Source organism: Hipposideros armiger, unplaced genomic scaffold (genome assembly GCF_001890085.2).
Source record: "Hipposideros armiger isolate ML-2016 unplaced genomic scaffold, ASM189008v1 scaffold_506, whole genome shotgun sequence".
NCBI classification, from domain to species: domain Eukaryota; kingdom Metazoa; phylum Chordata; class Mammalia; order Chiroptera; family Hipposideridae; genus Hipposideros; species Hipposideros armiger.
This window is the reverse complement of record NW_017731856.1, coordinates 461,339-481,168: the sequence shown is the minus strand read 5'-3', so window position 1 is coordinate 481,168 and position 19,830 is coordinate 461,339. Positions and strand designations below refer to the sequence as shown.

At 40.1% G+C, this 19,830-nt stretch overlaps 1 protein-coding gene across 1 annotated transcript in view; it reads right to left on the bottom strand.

Annotated features, from left to right (window-relative positions):
- BNC2 (basonuclin zinc finger protein 2) overlaps positions 1-19,830 on the bottom strand; it is a 410,108-nt gene that overhangs the window by 112,522 nt on the left and 277,756 nt on the right. Inside the window, exon 5 of the mRNA XM_019667815.1 lies at positions 6,471-6,706. Within this exon, the coding sequence (XP_019523360.1) occupies positions 6,471-6,706 (236 nt within the window). The remainder of the gene's footprint in view (positions 1-6,470; positions 6,707-19,830) is intronic.

Sequence of the window (19,830 nt, the reverse complement as noted above, 5' to 3'; positions counted from 1 at the left end):
ATTATAGTAAGAACTGGAGCCAGATTTCAAAACCATGAACCTGCTTTGACCACCCTAATCTGGTGCTCTAAGTGTTCCTGGTCCAATTGTATAGAAAGACGGCAGTTACGGCTATTGTACCACACCTGAGTGAGGCACTGACCAGTACTCATCCTCAATGCTGCACAGGTACCACTGGGGAGTGTTCTAAGCTCTGACCAGTGGCATGTGGAGAGAAGTGACCCAGTACACTTTCCAGCCTGGTCCATAGAAACCTCCCTCACAGAACCTTACCTTCTCTCATGGCTGCCACCTGTAGGGGAAGTTGAGGCCCCAGAGAAGAGCACAGCCATAAAATGGCAGAGGCCCTACGTGACCTCTCTTTAAATCACCTCTGGGAGGAAAGCCTTCGTCAACCAGGAATGTGACTGGTCTTGCTGAGAGGGAGAAATAAATTGTGTCAGGCCACTAGCATTTCAGGGCTTACTTACCAAAACAACTAGCATTTATCCTACTGATATTAACTAATGCCTAAAATGTATGTCCTATCCTTTTCTAAGCATGTGGCATCGGCAGAGAAACATGTTTGGCATCTGAGATTTCCCTCTGTAATTGGACAGAGTTAGTTTTATGCATAGATGTAAGCAAAAAAAACGCCAACCTGAGCAGTAGTTTACAACATGCTTTCACCTACATTACTTCATCCCTTTGCCATTCAAAAGTAAGAAAGATATAAGGGGTTATCTCAATTTTAAAGATGAAGAAACTATGGCTGAGAATGGCAATTTTTTCCATACTCACATAAACAACCACAGGCAGTACTGGGACTTCAGTCCAATCTTCTCACTCAATATGCAGTTCCCTCTTTATCATCCAACCTGATATCCTTTTATGGACCCAGCAAAAAGCTACCTCACCTCTGCCCCACCCCATGCACATGATATAGTTACATCTTATCAATGAGGCACAAAACTTCTGTTTTATACACTCAATTACAAAAGGCAAGTATCTCTGCAAAGATGAATCAAAGGCCAGAATTTACAACGAAGCATGAATGGTAAATATCAAGTCCAGAGAAAAAGTTTTGGTCATGAAAATGAGAAAGCAAATGTAACATGAAACAAGTTGGACTCAGGAAATAGCAGACAAAAGGAACACAAAAGGAGAACAGCTTTCACACAATTTTGCCTAAGGTCAGGTGGCTGTGATCTTCCACTGAATACAAGAGACATCTTTACTTTGTCAGTTCAGGATCCCAGGCCTTTACTGCTTCCCAAACCATGACACTGTGATGCTACGAGTTTCTTATTCTGGAAACACGGCTTGGTAGTCTTAAAAACACAACAACAAAACATCCAAACACCGCCCATAGTCAGAGACCTGAGTTCAAAGCAGATTTCAAATTCCCTCCCTCCAATATTTAGTAAGCCTTATTATCGGCCAGGCTGGATGCTGGGAAGTGGGTGACAGTGACGAATAAGAGACAGGGGTTTCTGTCCTCAGGAAGCTACAGTGCATCAACGGTGCCAGTTTCTGTGATCACGGGAAAGTCACTTAACCAATTTGAGCTTAAACAACTCCAAATGTTAATGCCTTGGCAATATCTAGAAGAGAGTGGTACAAGAGAATTCAAAAAGCTAACGTATGTTCCACAAAGGGATGTTTAAATACAAGTGTTTGCTTAATATTGACGTTTTTCTACCACACCAATACCACAAAACACTTATTCTACACAGGCCACTAGCGAGGGGTTGTGGGGGCCTTATTCCTTTCTTAATGCCTTCACAAGTCCAGCTGTTGTCACAGAACTCAGTCCCTATGAAGCCTGAAGAAAGACTAAGGGCCCTTGGACCAACTGAAGTTATTGGATATCCCATGAGTTCCATGGAGAAACATCAAGCTGTACTAAGTTAAGCAGGTTTCTTTCCCCATTCATTTAACAAATACTTATTGAGCACGCTGCCTTGGTAGTGTTCCCTAGAAGAAGCCAGGGTGGGGGGAAAAGAATTTTAACAGTTGATTTTAAATTGGGTTGGAAGTTGAAGGAAAGAGTCCTGAGATAGAGCCACACTAGAAAAGCCCTGCATGAGTTACGCTGGACAGAAAAGGTGTCTGGGAAAAAAGTGGGGCTTTAGCTGATGCCTAAAGGACAAGAAACGGCCCATGCAGATAGAGAGGTAGGGGCGTCTGGGCAGAAGAAACCATCCATGCAAACACCCCAAAGCGAAGAAGAGCTGAACGTGCTCAGGAATTGAAGACTTCTGATGAGCCTGACAGAAAAAGGCTATTAAGTGGGAAATGTTGGTGGAAGCTACTTACCTGCTCCCACTTATTCCAGAACTTCTCAGAGCCTTTAGTGCGCTACTGTTACCAAGAGGATCTCAGAGAAGGATCCAGGGTGTACTTCCTCCCAATTCTAAAGTCGGACCTCTGGAAGCCCAGTGTCCCCAGAGTACTCTGCAAAATGTTCTTCTAAAGTGCTGATTGTTCTATTAGTTCTGATTGTTTCAAGACACAGGTGATTTGAAATGTGCATCACTGTTCCTTCTTTCACAAGGCTGCTGACACCTCAGCTAATTATTCAGGGTGTCTGATATGGTTCTCTGAATCCTGGCAGGACTCATTTGCCAAGGAGGAGACAGGCTGGAGTCAGAGCCCGGGCTAGTCAGTTACCAATTCAAACTGAAAAGAGGCCGTGAAAACTTTGATTCTTAAATGATTAAATCCAATAGTGATAATCACTATTTTTATCACCCAGGTCACAGACAGAGAAAATGAGAAAAGCACAGGACACCGCTTTTATTCAGTCAATAAATGTACCATGAGATAGACTTGAAATAAGAATTATTCTTCAGCTGCAGAAAAAAACCCTCATGTTCCTTCATATTTAGATTTTAGCATCTAATTGCATATTTCCTGTTCCTGCCATTTTGTGGGAAAACGCTTAATATTTACCTCATTTTTTTTCTGAACTTTCTGAATGAATACTTTAATTGGTACACAGGAGAATACTGGGCTCTTTACCTTTAAGATATTCTGTAATTCTTTTTTTTTTTTTTTACATTCCCCCCACTTCACTCCCAAGATATTCTGTAATTCTTAAATCCAGGTGATGCTATGCATTCTATACCCAGCTGGCTAGCTTATGAATTACACAGATAATCACATTAGTGAAAAGCAATTTTTACCAAAACGGTAGTGCAGGATTCTTGAAAGATATTGCTAGTCTTTTACATGAATTTGTGGCATCACTTTCATCCCCCTTTTTCTTAGAATAACCTCTTTGTACATGCTTGCAAATGATTCTTGTGATATGGTTTGCTCCTCTTTTCCCCAACATCCCAAACTTCAAAAGGAGATCAGACATCTGATACGCTTCTACTTTCAAAACTATCTGTGAAACCAGGAATAGCTGTGCATTCATAAGGGATGTAGGTTTGGGCCCAAAGAGAATAAAATTAATATCCTGGCTTCACCAGTTCAACTCATAGCACATCTTCATTCGCCCAGTAACACAATCGATGGCCAACTGCTAACCAAGTCAATATGTGGTGAGACTAACAGCCACCCCAACTCGCCTTCATAATCATTCTCCTTTAACTGACATAATATTCAATATGCTGTTGTTGAGGGCAATAATGCTAAAATTGATGCCTTGAGGGCTACAAGACAATTGAGTTTTGGCCAGATAAAATGACTTGCACACTAATAGTGCATTATTGGGTTCCACAACCTTTGGGCGCTCATTTTATAGTCTACTTGTACGAAATGTTATATGTAATTATGTTCAAAGTCATTTGTGCATACTTTATCTTTACTATATAAAAATTTTAAAATATTGGCCAATAATAAAATAACACTGCTTTGCAGGAAAAGGGTTTATTTCTATAGCCCAGCTCTTGTTTTTTGGGGTTTGTTTTATTTTATTTTTTTTAATGTGAATTTCTCACTACATAAGTGATAAAAGTTTTGCGTCTTTCAACCTCTTCCCTTTTTCCTAAACCAAGCACTGTTTTCTGCAAGGAATAAGTAGATGAGAAATGCTGAATAATATAAAGCATCACTTAAATAAAATCTATAGTACATCAATTCTATCAATAAACAAGACAAAAATTAAACCTAGTGTTCCTCTAGTGTAAAAATCATCTATGATTTTCTCAAAATATCAATTCTAGACTCTGAATGAAGAAACATTATAATACAGACTTGTCAAAATCTATATTAAATTAATGAAAATCAATCATAACTTTAGTATAACAATAAATGACAGTGTTCTTTATATGTAATATTTCACCCCCAAATAATTATAAATGGCTGGTTTGTGGCTTTGCAGAGTTTTTCTCTCATATTAATTTCTCTTGCAATTTTGTATCTTGAAAACTGGAGTCCTCATACAAAAAAAAATATGGAGCACATTTTTTATGCTTGCTTTAGAGCTATGTTGAAATTTGGGGAGGAAATTAACATGTAAATAATAATTTCAAGTAAAACAAACAAACAAAAACCAGGCAGTAGTCAAGGCAGAATTTTAGGACCACACCACAAAACATCCAGCAGGTTCTATATTTACTGACAACAAAATGCTACAGTAAACTGGGTTAAATAGGCAAATAATCTCAGTCATGCAAATATTTGTTTGTTGGGACAGAAAGACGCCATGCATATACTCAGCTATCTCTGGTAAAAATATACACGTAGAACTGGTGCTAAAACTAAGGATTGAAGTGGAGGCTATGAGGACGGTACCAGACTGGGGCAAAATACTTTAGGTTTTGAATAAAGGAAAAGAGTGCTTATTAGCCAAGCTAATAGTTCCATTCAAAAATCTGCAAAAGGCCTGTGCTTTCATGTAGGGTAGAATTCATCCAAAATGGACATTAATACTCATGTTATGGAAATACGTATCTGCAGAGAGTTGAGGGACAGATGTGTCTTGAGGCCAGTACAAGAAGGGGTTGTTAAAGTGGCTCCGTGCTTTGTTTTTCCTGGCTGGCCCCTTCCTCCTGGACCTTGTGCCCCTCAGGTTCCCTGACCACCCAGGACTTCACTTTCCACTTGCTCCATTGAAATGTCCCATCCTGAGGCAAACGAGACAATGCTCGTGAAAGCCTTCTATAAACCGAAATTGCACCTATGATCATCATCTCATCGTCAGAGGGCCAAATTTTTGGTGCCTTCCACACGGACATCTCACTAAACTGAGAAATGACTCTGTGTTAACTAAAGCAGTCATGGGAGTAGACAGGTTACTCCACCGCCCCTCTTTCTCTGTGTCCACTCGTCATGCCTCCTCAGCTCTCCTGCCCTGGCTCACCCCTGGAGGTACGACACAGGAGAATGACAGAAATGTGTGTGTGTTTATGTCAGGTTAAAGCAAGGGGGAGACTTGACGCCCCGCCACTCATCACATACCAAGCTGGCAGCTGAGGCCTTGCACATAACACAGGGTGGCTTGGGGAATGAACAGGCTGGCAGAGCCAAAAAACAATTTCTTTGGAAGGGGTCAATTCTCCTGGTATTATCCCCATAGGACATTTCAAAAATCACTTCAGATTCTACCTTCTCCAACTGTGAGCTCCTTTGGCAGGAGGGAGCACTTCTTCATCATCCAGTGTAGTCTTTTTGGATCCTGGGGTCTCTCAACATGCTGTTTTCAACATTTACCCTTCAAGGGTCGTAGGAAGACAGATGGCCATAAAAAAACATTTCAGAGGCAAAGTACACAATGCAAAACCACTCATCACACATTGCAAAATAGGATGAAAAAAAAAACCAAAACCAGAAAAAAGGCAGGAGGTTGCAGGGGAAGGGAGCGGAGGCTAAAGGCCTCCTGCAGAAGTGTTCAGACCCTTACCCGATCGGAAGTGCCACTGACACAAAGAAGGGACTCAAGGCTCGAGGAACAGGTGGTGTGAAGGCCAAATCTATAACCATGTCTGCATGTTTGGGATGTGAAGGTTGGCTGGTTATAAAAGCAGGAAGTGAACAGAGGTTTACAGCTCTTCCTTCGATTTGGACGAAGAAGCAGTGATTAGTTAGGGTACACAGACAACCAAGAAAACACTGGACCTCCAAGTTAAGGGGAAGACCAAGCCCTACTAAACCCCCAGGGAGTGTAATCTCAGGTTGTCACGTGCCCATCACCCACCTCAAAGAGCCCTCCCTTTCAGTAGAGCTACAGTAAGACTTGCCGGAGAAGCAAGGGAGCTCATGTTGTAGGGAGAGCAAGTTGGAATCCAACAGATGCAGACGAAACAACACCTTTTCCTTTCTAATACACACCGAGGCCCGAGACCGGCCTGCTGCTGGGACAGCACCCCTTCCTCCTAATTCCCGGACAAGCCTGCCCCAAAGGACCATTTTAACCAGAAGACAGTGCGCAGGCCTGGGCCTGTGAGGGGCAGGCGGAGACCAGGTGGGCCGAGGGCTCTCTCTCACCCGAGCCCTCCTAGAGCCAGCCCCAGACACCAGCTTCCACGTCCTCCCCCTACCTGAAGGATGTACCCCCGAACGTAGTCCCGCAGAGTCCAGCCCAGGCCGTGCAGGATGTGCAGCACCTCCTCTTGCTTCAGGACACTGAAGAGACGGTCCAGCAGGATCTTTAGCCGCACGGGCACTGCTTGCGTCCCGTAGAGCATCAGGCTGCTGATGTCAAACACCACGTTGGACTGCACGATCTCCACTTGCGTGGGGTGGTACAGGTGCTGCGTGCTGAGCTTATCCAAGGCTGTGTCAGGCCCGCCGATGGTCCGGAGGTGGGCAGGGAGACAGAGGCAAAGGGAGAGGGCAGAGACAAAGTAGAAACAAGTTACTGGAAATGATCAGGGCTCCACGTGGAAAAGCGGATGGTTAAGTAACCTAAGGTGTTTAAGCAAGAGTCTGCAATGTGCACAGTTCTCTTCCCACCTCCTCCCTGTTTTGTGTGTAAACTGCAGACAACAGCAAATACAAAACACAGTCAACATTCAGACAGAGAGCCACAGAGGATGCTTCTAAATGACTGTAGCTGACTCTGAAAACCAGACTAATTAATTTGCTAATTGAACTATGGCTCAACCCAAGTTACCATGGTGTCCTCCTCCCCAACCCCAACACCAAGGAAAAAACAAACAATTCCCACCTCACGCAGAACAGGCTCAACCAATGTTGCTTTTTTGAATAAGATTCACCCCTTACAATAGCTGAACGGTTCAAAGCGGAAGAGAAGCATGTCCTTTAGACCACAAGGGGGAAAAAGGCCTAATTTAGAAGGAATAAGGGAAGCTAACATCTGGATGGTGGGCTCTCAAGTGAAATTAGCTAAGGGAGATTATCCCAAGACTTACTTCTCCCATTTTTACTTCTTGCTGTGCACCTGTTAGACTAAGTTTAGTACTCACTGGGATGTTCTCTAAAAGTTATTCAAAAAAAGAAAAAAGAAAGAAATCCAAGCCACAACTTAGTCACTTTTTTTTTTTAAACAGCTCAGACCAGGGTTTTAGTGTCAGATGAAAATGAGGGGGAAAAATAGACTAACATCAAAGTTTGAGAATTTCTATGTATTTCAGCTGTATTATCTCAGTACAGAAAACTGAGGACGACCATCCTCAGAGTAAATACTTTTACTGGAAATTTTACTTCAACAATTAGGCCTTTTTCTCCTCAAATCTAAGAAATCATTCCTCCCATAGATCTAAAAGCCAAGATAAGGTCATGCCTCCTAGTCTCCATCCTTATCTGAGTTACTTGGCACCCTATTGCAGATAACGTAATTACATTTTCCCTCAGTTTCTCTAAAACTGAACAATTAAGATAACATTGTCTCATCCACAGGGCTCAAAGAGGTGCTACCAAGATTAACGAGATAATAAGAAGTGCTTTGAACTCCTTCAGAGAACACAAAAGCATTAGATCAACTGTCACAATTATACACATATGACCTTCTAGAGATTAAAACAGATAAACCTGTGAGCTGAGAAGGGGGTGGGGAAAGATGGTCATCTAATCTCATGAGTCAGGCAGATGGAGATCAGACAACACACCAGGCTCAAATCCTAACTATGCCTGAGAGCACCCAAGGTTTCTGCAAGTTCTGAAACACTGCTGGGACTTTCTCCCCGACTCTTCCTGCCCCCTTATCCCAAAACAGTATGCCCTGTACTGTACATGGCACGCTGAGCAACTCTTATTTTAATACACCAGGATTTCTGCATATTAATGCGGGTATTTAAAAGTGCATGCACACACACACACACACACACACACACACACGGTTTTTAGTATTTCAAATGTATTTTTTCAGGGCTCCTCCTCCACTTTCGTTTCCTCCTGACTTGTGGTCACCAGAGAGTTCATGTACTCTTGATAAATTGCTTTCTTACATCCATAGTGTAAAGGCCCTTATCATTTACCCGCTGGCTTCATTCAACACATTTACTCCCAGGAATACTTTGTCAAAGAGTTCGGGTTTCCTCATACTTCATTTCTTGCAGCTGATTTGTCTGATCTTTTCCTATTCTGGTGCTTAAGTCAACTTTGAATAAATAGCCTTAAAAATTAATTTAACGTTTGGGAAAGATAAGGGTTTTGCAAGCCTAGGGATTGAAGTCTTCTCTCACTCCACAGGGCATTTAGACTGCAAAAAATGCAGGAAAGGGGTATTATTATCCCTGTTCTTCTTCAAGTACAGCTTAACTACTCAGCCTCTGGTGAGCAGCTGCTGCTTACAGAATCCAGCGACCAAGTCAGGGAAGGTCTGCTCCTCCCCCATCTTCCTTCATCAGCCCTCCAGGCCCACAGCATTCACTTCTTCACAAAATGCACTGCTAATAACAAATATGAAATCGAGACGGGTCAGGAGGGGAAAATAAAATGACATAAATCCTGATTTTTGTCAATGTGTTTAGACTTTGTACCTGCGCATTAAGTATAGGCAGGTGTGTGTACCAATGTGTCTAAGAGCGAGGTGGAAAGCTGGCATATCACCACTCTTCCTCCTCCTCTTTAAAAACAACTACGGTGACCAGTTAGCTCAGTTGGCTAGAGCGCAGTGCTCATAACATCAAGATTGCCGGTTCGGTCCCCACATGGGCTACTCAGCTGCACCCTCCACAACTAGATTGAAATGACTACTTGACTTGGAGCTAATGGGTCCTGGAAAAACACACTGTTCCCCAATAAAAAATAAATTAAAATAAATAAACAAATAAACAAACAAACAAATAAATAAATAAAGGACTGGCAGTTTTAGAAGATGACGAGGACTACATTGCTAAGGGTACAGAAACAAAGAGAAGTTGTTTAGAGAATTGAAAGAGCACAAGTGGAACAGGTATGGCAAAAATACTTCCCAGATATGCTTTTGAGAACATCAGAGAGTGAAAGTTACAAGGACATTACCTGATTCTTCTTCATAAGTATACCGTATGTTACGATAGGAATCCTGTGATAAGCCACAGAAATACAGAACAGAGGCCAACCGCTTTTTCTGCAAAGGACCAGATAGTAAATATTTTTACTTCTTGTGGGCCATACATTCTCTTTCACAACTACTCACCTCTGCTGTTATGAAAGCAGGTGAGACAAACTAATGGGAGTGTCTGTAGTCTAATAAAACTTTATTTATACAAACAGGCATGTGGGGCTCTGATATCTCATCCACCCTTTGGGAGGATGAAAGGGTGGACCAGATATTTTAAAACATTCAATAGTAGATAAAGAAAAAGCCCTATGAGTGTGATTTAAGCAGCAATTACCTAAGAGATGAGTGATAGGCAAAGGCTTGAAAAATATTAAACTGTTCAGCTTGCAGATATCAACTGTAAATTTCAGTAGAAACGTATCATCAAACATTATGATTGCTCAAATTTTTTGAATGTATCAAAATTTCCTGCTTTATAATTGCTGAATCATATACTGAGTCACCAAGTTGTCAACAACTTTTGGGGATGTCTTCTTGATGGGCAAAGTGATGATTTTTGAATTGTCACAATACTGGTAAACTGAGAACTGGACTTCTGCCTAGTGTCACAATCTTCCTATATCTGAACATGGAGGATTCATGTCTGGATTTTAGTAGGTTAGGAATATGAGTTGGGCCAATGGAATGAAGAAAAGTCAGGGCAAGAAATCTGTTCAGTGGCATGGAGTGGGAGAAGATGGTTACCTGCTTTTATACTTCAGGGGCCTAATATCATGCTAAACTGTCTGACATCAATGGTACTGCCAAAGTTCCATTCCATTTTCAAATGAACTCTTAACCAGAAATTGGATATAAACATATATAAAAGTGAAGCTACTCTCAAGGAATCTAGAGTGGGCATTGATTAGAGAACTTCCAATCATTTGTTACTCTTTTCCTCCCTTCAACTTGTTGAGGCATCTCAGTTGGACCCCTGGAGTTCCCAGCAGCACAGTTTGAGAACACACTTTACTGTACAGTAGGAAGGAATCAATTGTTTTGCCTGCTTTGATCTACTCCCCTTCATTTTGGTAACAGAAACTGAATTTCCCTTTGGGGAACCAGTCTTCCCCTATATTCAGTACCAGTTATTTTACAGAATATTCCTTAAGCCAGGCCTGAAAAACCAGTACATCCCAGTCCCTGGCCACAGCAGCTCATACAAGAATAAGCAAGTGATTTAAGTCTGAACAGTGAGATTGAATCCTGGACTTCTGTTAGAACTACAGGGAAATTTTTCTTTCCTTGAAATTTGTAGCTGGTAAATATGCTTAAGAATGAAAATCACATGGAAGACAGTTGGGCTGCAAGATGGTCTGAGAAAGACGAGGTACTGACAATATTGCTTGATCCAGAAGATACGGGTATGGCCATGCTTGAGGCTGGTGATTTTCAGTTACACAAGCCAACACACTCTCTCTCTCTCCCTCTCTTAACTATTATCTGCTTGAAGTAGGATTCCATAACTTGTACCTAAAAGAGGCTTGCTTGAGACAACTGCCTTTTGGGGTACTTTTCCAGCTGGATGTAATTTCAAAGTAGCCATCAGCGGTTCACTGAAAGGTATGTTAATTCCAGGCCAAATGCAATTTTTCCAATGATTGAAATAAGGGTGTCCTTAACAATTTTGCATCTTATACAAATTTACGAAGGGTGATGGATGCCATCACAACATTGATAAAAATAACTGTCGAGTGGAAGGAGTAAAGGCAATGATGCTTTAAGTACAAACTAAATGTCAAGCATCATTCTGGTGGGTTACAATGGTCTCATTTTATCCTTTAAAAAAATTTAAAAAACCCATTATTACTATTATTGCCTATTCGGAGATCACAGACTCAAAGAGGTTAACTAACCGGCCTAAGGTCACTTAGTTACAGCTCCCAAAAAAAGTCTGTTTCCACCACATGTTCAGATAAACAGTCAATAGGAAACTCTGGGAACTGGGGGGTCTCCATCATGTCAGAAGTCCCTAACTCCCCGCAATCTGGGCTGCTTGCCCATCACTCTGCTGAAGCAAGCATTTCAAAGGTCAGCAACACCTGCCTTACTAGGAAATCCAATAGCTCTCTTCCTTCATTATTTTCCATGATCTCACCATAGCAGCTGACCTTATTGATCGCCACTCCACCTAAATGCTCTTCTCCTTCAGTCATGCATACATTCATTTATTCACCAGCACTTAACTTATGGCCGAGGTAGGTGTTGCCTGCAGATACAGAAGTCATTTCTGTGGTCGCTTCCACCTTGGAAGGTAGACAGAAAGAGGCCTGATAAAGTACTGGAGGACACAGCACAGAGGGCAGCTCTGCCAGGAAGGCAGTCTTGAAAGGTAACTAGGAATTCACAAACGTAAAAGGAGGTGAGCTCTCTGGGTAGAGGGAACAAAGGGCAGGAACACAGGTAACATTACCTGTGTCAGGATCAGCTGCAGGGCTTGTCAAAATGCAGATGGCTGGGCCACCTCCCCAGTTTCTGATTCACTAGGTCTGGGGTGAAGACTGATCCACACGATGCTTATGCAGCTGCCAGGGGGTATTTTAAGAACCACTGGACTAATGGGGGTGTGTAAGAGAACTGGATATCCAAAGAATGTGAAACTTTTGAGGAAAAATAGCTAAAAATAATTTTTAAAAAGTACGATGGGCATACTGTAAGGAAACTTAATACCGAATGCCAAAACTGATGGAGAGCTTGCAATTTTACTTCTTGTTAATAGGATGCAAAAATATTAAAGATTTTATAAGATGAAAATGATATATAATTTTACATATAAAATTCTGACAAGTGCCCTGAAGTTTAATTAAAGCAATGGTTGTGAGCCTGGGGGACATGACCCATGTTCACTAATGACAGCTACCAATGAAGTTGCTGAATGAACTTCAGCCACAGAGCCACAAACCCCTAAAGGAGAAGAGTGGAGAGGGCCATGGTTGTGGTTAGCTTGAAAAATTGCCACAGGTGACTCTGACATAGACCCCACACGCACGCCACACTGAAAATCACAGAGGCAGAGTTGTGGGCAGGGGTGGGCTGGAGTCCAGTGAACAGAGCAGGACATTTTTGCAATGCTCCACTAGGAGATGCCTTCACTCAGTGGACTTCCAACTATGATATGCCTAAGTCTGGATGGACTATGCGAAGGCTTTCCAAGAGATATGGAGACATAGGCACTCAGTTTCCAGATTCTGCAATCCCCTATTTACGCCTCACTAAAATTGATCCACCTGAAAATAGGCTTGCAAACTCATGCCGATTACCCATCCCCATTTCTCCTTTGAAAACTGTACCCTGCCTCCTTTACAAAATAAAGGGATAGTCTGACTTGACTTATATGATGCGTTGGCCCAGGGTGTAAAATTCTTCTGGGTAACAAAATAACTGATGACTTTACTTGCTTCATGAAAGCCTCCTTTCATGATTAATAAAAGCACCAAGAACCTGCAAATGGGCCCTCTTCCCTTGATTATACATATACGATTCAAGAGTAGGTAGACCCTGATATTTGGATCTATGTTAGAATACTCAGAATTCAAAGAAAATGTAAAATGGGGCAATGGTAATGCATTCACCTCTTGCATTCCCACCTATTTTAATAACATATCACTGTTTAGTAGGTGCCCTGTGAGAGCAAAGCAAAAATTTCCAATACTGAAAATGCCCCCTCCTGCCCCACCCCACATACTCTAAGGTAAGACATTCTTTTTTCTTTTTAATTTTTATTAAATTTATTGGGGTGGCATTGGTTAGTAAAATTATATAGGTTTCAAGCAAACAATTCTATAATACATCATCTACAGAGGGTGCCAGAAAAATGTATATATATTTTAAGAAAGGAAAAATCTGTTAAAATTACGCTGATGGTAACCACTTTGAGCACCTCTTATAATTGCAGAAGTCAAACGTGACTTGTATTCATCTATTGTTCTCGGTATATATTGAATATTACAATTCTAATAGATTTTCCTTCCTTAAAAAGTGTATACATTTTTTGGCACCCTCTGTGCATACACCCTCTGTGTATCACCACCCAGAGTCAGTTCTCCTTCCATCACCATATATTTGATTCCTTTTACCCTCATCTACCACCCCTCTCCCCTCTTACCTTCTGGTGACCACTAAACTGTTGTCTGTGTCTATGAGTTTTTTGTCTGTCTTGTTCCTTTGTTGCTTTCAGTTTTATATCCCACACATAAGTGAAATCATATGGTTCCCCACTTTTTCTGTCTGACTTGTTTCACTTAGCATGATGATCTCAAGATCCATCCATGTTGTCACAAATGGCGCTATTTGATCTTTTCTTATGGCAGAGTAGTATTCCATTGTGTATATATACCACATTTTCTTTATCTAATCATCTACCCAAGGACACTTTGGTTGTCTCCCTGTCTTGGCCATAAAGTAAGCCATTCTTTTCAGCTATTTTGGATGCTCATCCACAGGAAGTATCACCCCCCCACACACACCCCCGCCCCGGAAGAATAGCCCCTGAGAGCGCATGTAAGTGATGCCTACTCTCTTAAAGTCAGTTTGGATATTTTCCTGGACGTACAAAATGTGTAAGGTATACTGGATAAAACCTGTGGATGGAAATTTTACATGATTTCTTACAGAAACAATGTTTATCATTTAATAAGATAGTTACAATCCATTTACAAAAAAAATCAAAATATTTATTTTAGTTATATAATCATTTTCATCTTATAAAACTTCCATATCCTATTAACAAAACTAAATTATGATTTAAATGCCAAAGAACTTAATTTTTAGCAATATATAACTTCTTTTATTAAATACATAAAAAATAGTTTGACCATGAGATCTAGCAAAATAAACGTGTTTGTATATGACCCTTATCTAATTTATTCCTAAAGTCCAACAACAGATTGTGATACACATATGGAATCACATTATCAATGTAATATCATGACTTCTAACATACTCCTCGCTTCATAAAAACTTATTTAAGTTATATATTACAGTATATCACTACTTATTAAGTAATGAGAAATAACATTTCTATTGTAAGTCAAATAAATTAATTTTACTAGCTCCACATTTTATTCCAGACTGTCTTAGTAATCTATGAAACACAGTCCATAATTTATTGATGTTTTAAGAATTTTCCTCAAAATGTATATTAATACATTTATTTGAATTGAAATGTAAGGTCAGTTCTTGCCAATGAAAATTAAGTCAGATTTGGCAGTCTGATTTGACCTAAGCACTGGTGGAAGTTTTCATCAATTAAGATAGCTAAGTCTGCAGTGGTAATAAAAAAAAATGACTTAAAGCAGTAATTTAAAGTTCCCAGTGTTTAAAAAGTGTTTGTTGTCATGCAGATTAAGGACAGTTTCTAGGGACAGTCTCCAAGGGTTCAAATCCCAGCTCTGCCCCCTACTTGCTGTATGACCTTGACAAGTTACTTAGTACATGAACATGTTAAAATGGCTCTTCATTTTCAAAATTCTTCTGGAGGCAGGCAAGCTAATAGCTTGAAGACCTCTACCTTAATTTCAAAGAGAAAGGAAAGGAGAGTATAGGATCAAGACCAAGCTAAGAAGCACAGGAGAAAAACAGAGGCTTAGAGTGAAGGTGAGGCAGGGTTACAGGATGAGTTTGGGGGGCTGAAGGGGAAGTCAACTGAGATTCAGGGAAAACATTAGGATTCCAGAGGAGCTGCCTCCCCAGCTGCCTGACTGTGATAATCTGCCTCTAGGAATCCGATATTCCTGCCCTCTGCCCTGATTCCTAACCTATAAGTTATGCTCTACCAATACGCCATGCCCTCAACTCCAAATAAGTACTTGACCCCTACTGCTGTGAAAGGTAGGACTAAGAAACTAGGCCAAAATGCTTGAAATCATACCCTTTTTTTTAAGGGGGGGACGGGGAGGTTATTTTCTCATTGGCTATGTCATAGGTAGGTGCTCACTGAAAAAAATGTTGTCAATTTGAGAAAAAGCAAAACAAACATAATCATCCATAATCCCACCACCCAAGGCAACTATTGTCCATATGTTGATATTGGTATATCTACTTTTTCAATCCATAATTTTATATAGTTGAGGTCACACTATGGATACCAATTTCTGTCTTATTGGTGTTTTCCTCACTTAACATGCTACAGCGAGAACATTTAAAATATCTTGGTCTACTTAGTACCCATATGTTTTTCCACTGAAGTTCCCCTGGATCAATCCCTCCTTTCTGGCCTTCCTTCTGTTACTTTAGTACAGGTTTTTAGGCTCTCAAAACTCCATTACTGCAAGTGACTCTGGGCTGGGGATGCGGGGGGGATGATATACCTCTGTTCTCCTTGGCCTAATATGACCTACATACAATCAAGCCTCAAGTCAGTCTTCTCAAAACACTGCTTAGAATGTCTCTTCTCAGATTCAGGGTTTCCAACGGTGCCGCCTCCCTGCCCCAACAATAATACACAAAATCCTTAACCTGAGTCAGAAGACCTTGGACAGACTTACTTTCCATCCTAATAATCCTGACATAAGCCTTCTGTTCCAACCAAAGGGAGCTACCCCACTGCGTTTGAAACATTCCTAGCACTTTAAATATTTGGTCACCAAATGAATATTTCCAGGCCCTATGCTAAGCTTTGGAGATTTAATGAAGAAGAAAACAGATACGATTCAGGCCTTCTTGAAGTGAATAGGCTAGTGAGGAAATCACGCCTTTCAAAAAGACACATTAACACACAGAATTACAAACTGGGTATGTGACATGAGGCCATAATGTAAAGGGGGTTGGGGGTGGGGTGTTCCAGGCAAAGCCAATTCTGCTAGGACAGGAACAGGTAGAAAAGCACAAGGTGAAGCTGGTAAGGCAAGCAGGGTTCCTTCTATCTGCTGAGCTACGTTTTTCAGAGTTTTAATTTTCAGTGCTGTTCCTTAAGTGTCTTTCCTCTTTCTCATTTACCTTTTGACTATCCTTTTTTTCTTCTAGCTTCAGTTCAAGTTCTGTTTTCTTTATCCACGAAGGCTGGAGAGGTCTGCTCATCTAAGAGCAAACTTTCTCAACAATGATGGCACTTATGTGTGCCAATCATGTACGTCTCAACCATATGTTGCCCATTGATCCGGTCATTTATGTGCCTGTTTTATAACAAGAGCTAGATGTTAAGCAGCAACTATATCTGAAACATAATCACTCAAGGGTGTTTAGCCCTCATATTGGTGAATGGATGAACACAATGATGTGTACATAGGACAGGAGAAGGCCATTATGTATTCGCTCTGAAGGGCTAAATGCATGATGCCACTGTCCCACCAAATTCTTAATTTTACCCATGTCCCTTTCTCAATCCTCCCCTAGAGAACAGTGGGTGCAGGTGGTTTAGGGAGTGAGTTGGGGCTTCTAGCTGGGCAGGAATTCTGACCAAACTTTGCATAATTTATTCCCTTTCCTATCACTTCAAGCATTATTTGGGGGCATCCAATGGATTTCTAGGTAAAAACAGCATGAACTCTTGTATTGTGAAAGAAAACAAGCTCAATACCAGAATGCATAGAGATCAGATGTACAGACATTCTAAAAATAGATAGTATGAAAATCATAGTACAGATCACTAAATTTGTGATAAATGTACTAGATTTATGGTCTCATAGCTACAGAAAGACATAATATAGACTTCAGAAAGGGGTCAGAGAACAGTGACACCGTAAGACTGTAAGAAGAGCATCTAAAGGAAAGATTATTTTTCTTTTGTAAAAGGCCCGGAGAAATAAAAGGTGAACTCTCTTTAGTATGCAGAATTTTATCTGGGGGGGAAAAGGGGAGTTTAACTGAGCAATATGGGTACCAGTTAGAAAAAGGAAAAAGAATGCATACAATGAGAGCTTCTTAAACCGTGAATTAGGTTACTGAGGGAACATAATTCACCTGGATTTCTTTAAAATGACAGAAACAGAAGCTTAAACTGGTAATTTTCTGGCTATAAAACAAAGGAGAAATTGAGGCCTGGATATAATTTCAATAAACTCTTTGATAGGATCTATAGTGTTCCAAAGGAAAGTGGTGGCTAAGCCACAAGACCCAAAAATGACACAGAAGACTGGATGAAGAAAACTCATTTCTGTCAAGAAGAGAATCACCATAAGAACAGCCAGAATTGTGTGGTTCATTAAGGTAAGTGTGCACTGTACATGTAAAATCAGTATAAAATGTAATGCAAAACATGGAATAAATGTAAAGCAATATATACTTTTAACTGTATCGCTAACTTAAAGAACAAAGTAATGTCCTTTATAAAATTCATTTTTCAAATGTATAAAAATAGTGCTGGGGATGGGTGAGGAGTGGTTATAAAAGAACTTGCATCTGTCAAATGAAATGTGAATTAACTATATTTTTTATTTCGATTTTTAATAACAGGAATTACTCCCCCAAACCTTCAAATAAATTAAAATAAATGTAAACCTGTAATTCTACAGACTTCACTTCCAATATTTTCTGTGAAGGTCACAGAAATAAGAACATATTCAGATACTTTTTTTTCTTAATGTAGGAGTATAAAAGTGCTTTTCACTGATCCTAGAAAATTGGCTCTCAGTGATAGTTTATAGTTCTTAGTTTTCCACAACTTTTTTTTTTTAACATAACTTCCTTTAAAAGCCAAATTCAAGTGACTTAGGTGGTTTTCACAGGAATATGCTCAAACAGCTCAGGCCCTGGTGTCCAGTGGATCCCACCGAATAGCTGTTCAGGCATGGCCGTGTGAAGCTTATAGCCATTCAATAAAGTAAGGAGCGAGTGAAGGAGAGTGATTTTTCAAAGCCACCTACTTTGCAGAGTAAAACAATTAAAATTTTGTATGAAATGGTCTAAAAGGAAACCTTTTATTTCACTAATTTCCAGTGCTGCCCTGGATATTTTTAAATTTTTAAATGCTAATTTGAAGCAATTTTACACGTTAAAAAAAATTAAAGGAGCCTTATTCGTTCATTTTGGTAGAAAGCCAAGTAAGCCTTAAATTGCACGGCTAATTGTTTCGAGAACTCCCTGTCTGTTGCCTCAGCTCCCCTTAAGGTTCCAAATTATAACAGCATCAAGTAGTCAGCTTTTAGGAGCTTAGGGTCCTAGAATACTATGTTAATTTCCAATTGATTAGCATTTAACATGTATTAAAGGGACTGTTTTATGAATTTTTTTTCTACAGTTACTTTAAGAGCTCGAAAATGAAGTTGTTAGTGCAAGATTTTATTAGAGCAATTTCTGGGCGTAGATTTTAAAGTTTTGATGACTTATAAACAGAATATTGTTCTTTTTCCTACTTCAAATCTCAGGCTATTCCTCTGAATTTACAAGGGTGGGTGGCTCTTCCTTCTTGCTAATATGACCAATAATTTCCAATTATATCACACTTTATAATATGCACACTATACCCAATAAATGACATGTCATTTCAATGTAGCTAGCCCATGAACTTGTACAGGCTTAATGGGATTTTGCCTATTTAGAATTTCATCATAAAGGGGCCCTTTGGAATCATTATAACATCAATCCTTTCCCATTATAAGCCTCAGCTCAGCTCTCTTACTAGGCAAGAGCATCAGGGCACAAGGCAAAGGCTTCACTTACCCATAGATTATAAACCAGATCCTAATAAAAGCCATGGCACTTGGGGAGAACATTAGTAAATGGCAGTGATGACATATTAAAAACTTTTCAGTGAATCAGGGGATCAATCATGAAGGCAGACAATGATTGTTATTAAGAGGAAAATTCCTTAAGATTTGAAGAAATATTTAGATCTGCACATTTTATTCACTACTTTTTGGGGAAAGAACTGTGTGACTGAGAGCAAATTAAGTACAAAATAACTCACGTTCCATTTAAGTCACAACTTTCTGACTGTAACTGTCAAGGTTGAATTAATTAGGATATTTAATACCAAGGAGAGAGAAGTCTTGCTTCTAGAACTTTTTAAGAAAAGACGAAAAGGAATGATATGCAGCTGAAAGAGTTGATCCCCAAGCCTGGTGATAAAAACTGTCAGCCCTTAAATGTGAAGGGTTTATTTTTTTTCTTGAACAAATAGTGCATTAGTGCTTTTAAGTAAAAAAACAAAACGAAACAAAAAACCCCAAAAAACCACTGAGCCTCCATAAACCCTGATTATATTACTATACCTTATATACCTTACGTGAATGATCCTTGATTTTTTTTCTTGTCCTTTAATATATGAAGAGTAAGTGTATCAATATTCTTAGGATCCATTATGAATGTGATTCTAAACTATAGGGAGGGAATGGGGACAAAAGTAGTTCCAATGAACCCTCAGTGTCCTGTGGATTTTAATCACCCCTATTTGACATGTAGCTTTGAGAGTATGTGGATTTGCACACAAAAACACCCACAATTAGTCCAGGGAAGAATTTGAGCTCCACTAGAGA